At 28.1% G+C, this 8,497-nt stretch overlaps 1 protein-coding gene across 1 annotated transcript; it reads left to right on the forward strand.

The window, feature by feature from the left end:
- The first annotated feature begins 4,167 nt into the window (after positions 1-4,167).
- LOC107610824 (AAA-ATPase At3g50940-like) lies at positions 4,168-6,517 on the forward strand. Its single transcript, XM_016312821.3, has 2 exons — positions 4,168-5,326; positions 5,821-6,517. The coding sequence occupies exons 1-2, from the start codon at positions 4,340-4,342 to the stop codon at positions 6,208-6,210; spliced, it is 1,377 nt and encodes a 458-aa protein (XP_016168307.1). The 5' UTR covers positions 4,168-4,339; the 3' UTR covers positions 6,211-6,517.
- Positions 6,518-8,497: the final 1,980 nt, after the last annotated feature.

Below are 8,497 nucleotides of genomic sequence, written 5' to 3' on the forward strand. Positions count from 1 at the left end.
CAAATCGAAAACTTTTGGGATAAAATTGAAACAAAATAAAATTTAGGGATATTTTAAAAATTTTTGTGAAACTTCAGGGACAAAGAGTATATTTTACCCAATTTTAAAATACAAATGACAAAATAATTTTGTAATAATTTAATTATTTTTATTATTTTAAGCAAAAAAAATTATTTATTAATGTCTAAAAAATAATATTACAATTAGTAGTATTAAAAATATAAAAAATATAATATTGTGAAAAAATAAGAGAGATTTATATAAGGACCAATTTGATTAATTTTTAAAATTTTAGGGATAAAAATAATATATATATATATATATATATATACCTTCAGACTGTATTTGATTTTGAGAACAGGATAAGACAGTACACTAAAAATAGGACACAATGAACAGAAACATAAAGATTAGTATTTTTATATTTTATTTTAGTAATAAATTGAATATAAGATAAAACAAACAATAAAAAGTCCAATGTTACGTTTATTTTTTCTTTCAAACAAAATTTAGAATGACAAATAGAATAATAAAAGATATAATTATAAAAAATTTGTAAGAATAATAAAAATAAAAAAATAAGTTGTATTTCTATCTAATGTCACTGTATCCTTTCTATTCAGAAAGATATAAAATATACTAGTTCAGTATCTCATGACATAATACTTCTGTCCATATCCCTCCTATCAAATACAATTTTGTGTCTCTGTCCATGTTCCTCCATATTTTAGTGTCTTGTCCTTATAAATAAAACGTAATTTTAGGGACTAATTTGACAGTCACGTATCACTGACATATTAATTAATTATCTTGTAATACGTGGTATTAACTTATCACGTGATTATGTTATGTGATATGTCATTATCTAATTCATAGAAAGACCAATTTAACTTATATTTTATCTTTCAAATTTTAATATAATGAATTTAATCTTTTGGAAACCAATTTAAAAAATAAGTAATTTTCAAAAGTAAATTTGACTAAAATATATATTTATTTTTGAAAATATAATTTGAAAAATATTGGTTATCAATATTAATAATCAAACATATTTACATTTTCTCTCTTCACCTATTTCTACTATCGGTCTTCTCAAAAAAAAATATTTCTACTTTTCTTCTCAAAATAAATATTTATATTTTTTAAAAAATAATTATTTTTTTCAAAACTTAAACAAATAAACCCATTACTTTAACCAAAAGAATTATCTAATTAAAAACTTGAATATAATATCTCTCCTTAATAAGATTTTAGTTTGTAATAAAAATTATTTATTAAGGTAGGGCTGCACACGGATCGGATCGGATCGGATATAGCCTAAAATTCTATTCGATTCACACTGCACTCATTGGATTAGATCGGATACAATATCCGCAATTTTTCAGGCCGGATCCGATCCGATCCGATCCGCAAGTATGCGGATCGGATATCAGGTATATCCGCATAATTAAAAAAATTATTTTCAAATCCCATTTGGCTGTTTTTACAACAAAAAAAATTCATTTTTCACCTGTTTAAGCATATTTAATTCTAAAATATTATCAATAAAAGTTCTCTTTAATAATTAAAAAAATAATAACACAAGATTTAAGTTTAATTATTCTAAGTCGGAGTACAATATAAAAAATAAAAAACAAGATATCATAATATTCATAAAACAACACACTAAAATTCATATCACATTAGGATTTATTTTCTTAAACTATGCTATTTATATGTGATGTACGGATATGCGGATTTGCGGATCAGATCCGCGGATATCACTGTCAAATCCGCAATCCGATCCTATCATAATGTGGATCAGATCCGATATCCACAAAATTCGGATTGAATGCGAATAATTACCGCCAATATGCGGATATTATCCGATCCATGTGTAGCACTATGTTAAGGAACAATTATATATCTCCTTAATAACATTTCGCTATACAATTACTTAATTTGGGCGTTTATGATCCATTACTAATTCAAATAAGAAAAACATATTCAATTTTAAAATAAAAATAGAAAAATAAAATTCGATCAAAATTCAATCACTAGAATTCTGGATGAAAAGACAAACGTTAGGGATAAATATTTTTTCCTTATATTTATCTTACACTTAAGCCAACTCTAGGCAACTTTGTATTTTTTCCATTAAAAGTAGTAACTCCTAACATTCTCCAAAAATACATATAATATTTATATATTTTTGTTACTCTTTCAAAATAATATTTTTGTTATTTTGATATTTTAAAAACAAAAAGTATCATGTACAGTTTTACCTACACAAAATCAAACACTAAATTAACTATTATATATTTATGTATAATTATATGTTGTTAAATTTAATTTTAATATATATTTTATATTTTAATATGTATTATATAAATATATATTACTAATTTAGTAACTAATTTTTAATACACAGTATATATAAAATAGTTGTTTTAAAAATATTTTATCAATATTTAAATTTAAACTATATATTTTTTTAAGACAATTATTCTAATAATTATAAAGATGTCAAAAATATCTTTTCATAATAATTTTAATTTAAAAAATGTGATTTTTTATTTTGTCATCTTTTATAACATACAAAAATCAAGTTTTAAAATCTATTATCTAAAGGTGAAAATGAAATATCTTTACATAGTGATAATTATAAAATTTTTATTGAAGTATTCATTTTTTTTTTTTTAATTTAGCCTTTAATCTTATATAAAGTGATATCTCTCTCTCTCTCTCTCTCTGATAGTCTGATGCATGCTATGCTTCGCCGTGAACACGATCTCGTTTCTCGCCGCAGCATGACCACACACCATCTATAGCTCTAAAACTGTCGCCAATATCACCGGTTGAAAGTTAATGTATATGACCACAAATGACAAATGTAATTTAAATATTGTACTTTCTTAACTAAAAGCTTTAGCTCTAGAAAGTAGAAAGTAAAAGAATCTTTGTTAGAAGATCCATAATGCCTTAGTTAGTACCCATCATGATACAAATTAATGTTAAAATAATATACTAATTAAAAGAAGCATAGCATGTTTGTCGTAAACCCATTGCACAAGTAATTAAGAAAATCTTGCTTGTAGTTGTAATCTATATATTATGTATTCAAAAGCACTTCTGAAGAGAAGCAAAAGAAAACTAAAAAGCACCAAAACGAGCAAATTAAAAGCTTGATTAATTGTTTTTCTAAATCCATGCACGTTTGAGGTACCAAAAGTATGGGAACCAAACACACACTTATACTTTTTAATATTAATAACAAGCAATGCTGGAGAGACAATAATACAAAATTATCTTATTTAATTTAAAGAAAATTAGTTATGTTTAGATTCTATAACAATTTTATGTAAACAACTATAACTTAAAAGGTATAATAATTTTTATGTAAACCTCTCTAACCAATAGCAGATTAGTTGAAGCATGAATAACTCATAAAACGTTAGCGCTGTTTATGCACGAATACTTTTTGATCTCCAAATTACAGCTAAAAGAAAAACAAATTAGTTTGTTTATAGAAAAAAATTTGATAATGCCACTCATTTTTCTTACAAATAAGTTTATTTATTCTTTATTTTTTTTCCTTCATAAACCGCGCTAATGTATAGCGGTTTATCAGTTCTTCATACTTCAACGTAATCTGTTATTGGTTAGAAAGATTTAAGTAAAAATTGCTAAACCTCTTTAAATTATAACGTTTTACATAGAATTATTATAGGACCCAGATGTAACCAATTCTTATTTATTGTGTTTGGATAATTTTAAATCCCATTTTATTTAAACATGTAATTAATAAATATAAACAAAAGCCAAAATACACAAGTTATGATTATCTATGCTCCACATTTTTCTTAATAATTAAGCATATGAATAAAATACGGTAGGAATACAATCCCTAACTTTATTCTTGGCCAACAAGTTAATTAAAAAATTTGAAGTTGTGACTCGTGATTTTCTTAGAAGACAACGTGCAATAAGAATATAAAGCATAACTGGTTTCTTTCTCAGAAACATCCTAGAACATGTGTCTAAAACAGCCTAAAAGAAGTGTGAATATTTTGAATACAAGTCTTCATATTAGTGATCTCCATGGAAGTCTTCATTAGTAGGCAAAGAAAAATGCTGAAGCTCTTTTTCTGAAACATTCTTAAGCAATAAACTCCAATTAAACAAACTAAAAGAAGTGTGAATACAAATCCTCATCTATGCTTATATAGTTCTGTGTGATTAACAAAACAATTAAGCTAAGCTAATCATCAATTAGTCTTAAACTAACACCATTGTCCATCTCCAATAATCCTGTGAGAACTATCTCATCTCCAAATTTTCCAGTTCAAATTCCAAAATCATGTCAAATAACACAAATAGCACTGTAATTGTATCTGCAGTTGCATCTGCTGCAGCCTCAGCTATGCTAATTCGAAGCGCCGCGAACGAATTGGTTCCTTCTGAGGTTCTAGAGTACTTTTCTTCAAAATTTTTCAATCTCAGGCACCACTTCTCGTCGCGATTCACCATTGCGATCGAGGAGTATCAGGGAATGATGTGCAACCACATGTATGAGGCTGCAGAGGTCTATTTAGGCACCAAAGCCGCTCTCGCGAGGCACAGAGTTCGAGCAAGCAAATCAGGGAATGATAAGAGTCCAGCATTCAGCATAGACAAAGATGAAGAAATTTTGGATGATTTTGAAGGAGTTAAGGTAACTTGGAGATTTTTCCGTTATTTTGAGCAACGTACTAATAGAAATCATTATATTAATGATTTCAATGGTTCTTCCAAGAGAGAAGTAAAGTCCTATGAACTAAGCTTTCACAAGAAACACAAAGACAAGATCTTCAATTCATATCTTCCATTTGTGTTGGAAAGAGCAAAGGCAATTGAAGAAGCAAACATGGCTTTGAATCTTTACACCGTTGGCAGTGAGAATGAATGGATTGGAGGTGTGGAATTTGCCCACCCCATGAGTTTCAAGACTCTCGCGATCGATGCGGATCTCAAAAACAAGATCACTGATGATTTGGACAAGTTTGTGAAAGGAAAAGAGTTCTATAACAGAACTGGCAAAGCTTGGAAAAGGGGTTACTTATTGTATGGTCCTCCTGGAACTGGCAAGTCGAGTCTTATCGCGGCCATGGCAAATTATCTCAATTATGATCTCTATGACTTAGATCTCAGTGCTGTTCCTACCAATAGGGAGTTGAAGAATCTGGTCCTTAACATGTCGAACCGTTCCATTCTTGTTATGGAAGATATTGATTGCACTATAAAGCTGCAGAACAGAGAAGAAGAAGAGGAGGAGGACAACATGGAAAGAGATAAGAAAGAAAGCAAGGTTTGTGTTTTTGTTTCCTAACATCAAATCAGTGCCTAAGAAATTTTTAGTTAGACACTTTAATACTCAATAAATTTTAATAGCTGTATCAGTCTCTCCAACTTTTATTAGACAAATCAATTCTCCTATCAAATTGTTTGTCTATATACAAAATTAGGATGAGAATTTCACAAGCTTTTAAGGATTATTTTATATCTTTATTAAATAATAACAGAAACTGATTTGTCTAATTTTTTACTAATATGTTAGAGATTAATTTGATAATTAAAATTTATTGAGGATTAAAATATTTGACTAAAAATTTTTAAAGTGTCTGACTAAATTTTAGAGAGTAATTTAGAGTAGTACACTTAATAAATGTTAAAAGTTCAGTCCAAATTTTCATGCTAAACTGAAAACATATGCATCTATTCATGTCCATCAGAATCTCTAGCTCATGTCAAACTAAAAAACATATTAATTTTTCTCATCTTTGTTTATGATTCTCTAAACAGGTAACACTATCAGGGCTATTGAATGCAATAGATGGTTTATGGTCATGCTGCGGCGAGGAACGAATCATCGTGTTCACGACAAATCACAAAGAGAAGCTTGATCCTGCTCTTCTAAGGCCTGGAAGAATGGACATGCACATTCACTTGTCATACTGCACTTTCTCTGCTTTTAAACAATTGGCATGCAACTACCTTAAAATCTCAGATCACAATCTCTTTCAAGAGATTGAAGGGCTCTTAAGAGAAGTGCAGGTTACTCCAGCAGAAATTGCAGGAGAGCTGCAAAAAAAAATTAATGCTGAAAATTGCCTGCCAGATATTGTTAAATTCTTGCACAACAAGAAAATGGTGGAGCAAAATGAGCCAAAGTTGAGCGTAATCATGGAATAATTAAGTTTGGTTAAACTTAATTATAAAGTATTGATATGGAGACAATATTGTCAAAATGGTTCAGATCAGACTTTGGAAATGAATCATTTACTCATGGTAGAGAGGTGCCACAGGCACATATATCCTATGGCGGTGTATTTTTCTTTTTTTCGTTTTTTTTTTTCTGTATGTGTAACCGTTGAAATATGAGGATATTATTTTGGTAGATAATCATTAGTAGTTTAGATTTTAGATGATGCATTTATTATTTATATTTTATAGAGAATGATTGAGTAGGTACTCTACATATGATTATATGTTTGGTCTTCTCCGTGTAACACACACATATCTATACACTAGTAATATATTATCGTTCTATTTATTTACTCTAATATTTCTGCTCAATAATTACGAATCTTAACATTTAATATCAAAATTGATGTGATCTAATGTAGTTAGATAAGCTATCTACAAAAAATCATATCTGCAAATTTTACGTTCTAAATATTTATATCTAAGCATGAAAAGAATACATTATAAATTATATATCTTTTAAAGATATAACTTTTAGAAAGTTTATATGTGTTAGACATTATTTTTTTATTTTAAAAAAAAAATAATTTTGTCTACTTTCAAAACTAATTCGACATTATCATGCCTTTTATTATTGTCTAACACTCTAGTCCAACCAACGACCACACCTACCTTACATCACTGAGGAGTTAAGTTTTAAAATAGTTTTTGAAATTGTATTCAAAGCTTAAAGTGTCTCTCAAATTAAGAGTTACTTAATTAGAAAAGTATAGATAGACAAAGAAAATATTAAATAATGTAAATAATAGATATATTGGATGTTTATTTTACTAGATGTATAGATGATTATTTTAATATTAAGATTTAAATGGTTAATTTGGAAGTGTAATGTGTTTTTATTTGATTAGTGGTTGTTTATGTTGTTCAAAATAGTCATTATTTACCTAGCACTCCCCTACTTAATTTTGTCCTCAAAATTAGATTAATTTTTTTTATATTGATTAAATATATGTGTAATACGTTATTATTGGAAGATTAGGTGTTTTTCTTTGATATAACGTTTTTTTAATTGATAATATTTAAATCGGATGGTCCGATTTATTTGAAGAAAAAAATAAATTATAAATTGGAGGGTCCGATTTTATAATTTTTTTTTTAATTTTCAAAGACACAAATTGGACCGTCCGATTTGTGATTGTTTGTTTAAAACACAACACAATATAAACAAATCAATACCTCCAATTTGTGTAACCCACAACAATGTAAAACACTTCTCTCCTCACAACATCTTGTGATACACCTCCCTATATCACATGAAAAATAAAAAGCACTCAAAATTACATTTATTTTTTTACATATTGGTATATCATTGGTGTAATACTCAATTATTGAATTTTACGGTGTTTTTTAAAATTATACGAACAGTACAATACGCCCTCTTGTATTGACAATACGCCTCCTGTATTATATATTTTAATTAAAATATATAATACAAGGGGGCGTATTGTACTGTTCCCACAATTTTAAAAAACACCATAAAATCCAATAATTAAGTATTACACCAAAATTTTTTTAATATACAAAAAAAATTAACCTCAAAATTACACTCCAACATTCATAACAGTTTTTCAATCAATTTCTGTCCAAAGCTGACCATAAAAAAGTTGAGCTGACACTCCAAAAATGACGTTGTATTGGATTTCGCACGCTTTTGATTAAAACAATGCCGTGTGTTTTGTTTGATATAATTTCACTCCATAACGTTAAAATACTAATTTCTACCCCTCTTCCCTTCACTGACAAATAAAGACTCTCCTACTTTTCAATTGCGCTGAATTGAGCTGCTATGTGGTACGATTTTTCTCATGAAGAAATCGAGTCGATCATGGTGTACGTTGCTGTGCTGGTCTGTTGACACGTATTGTCTCTTTGTTAAGGTAAGGATTTGGAAAAGAGAAAGATGCAGTTCAATGTGCTTTATTTTTTCTTCAGTTCCTTGACTCCATCTGTTTTAGCATTTTAATCTGGTCTTGCTTCTTGTTTTTGTTAGGACATGTGTGCTGATTTCTTTAAATTATGTGCTAAGGTTTGATGCGAACTAATTTTTTTATTATTAGGATATAATTTTTCGTTTGATTAAGGGTGGTATTTTATGATTCATCTCTGTTGAATAGTGGCATTTATTTTATTTTGATTTGCACTGTTTGTTAGGATTTAGTGTAACTATATGGTATAAGATCAAGGTTAGTAAATGTTGGTGATTCAGTTTTATTAG

This window comes from Arachis ipaensis, chromosome B8, assembly GCF_059453495.1.
Source record: "Arachis ipaensis isolate K30076 ecotype BB chromosome B8, ASM5945349v1, whole genome shotgun sequence".
NCBI lineage: Eukaryota > Viridiplantae > Streptophyta > Magnoliopsida > Fabales > Fabaceae > Arachis > Arachis ipaensis.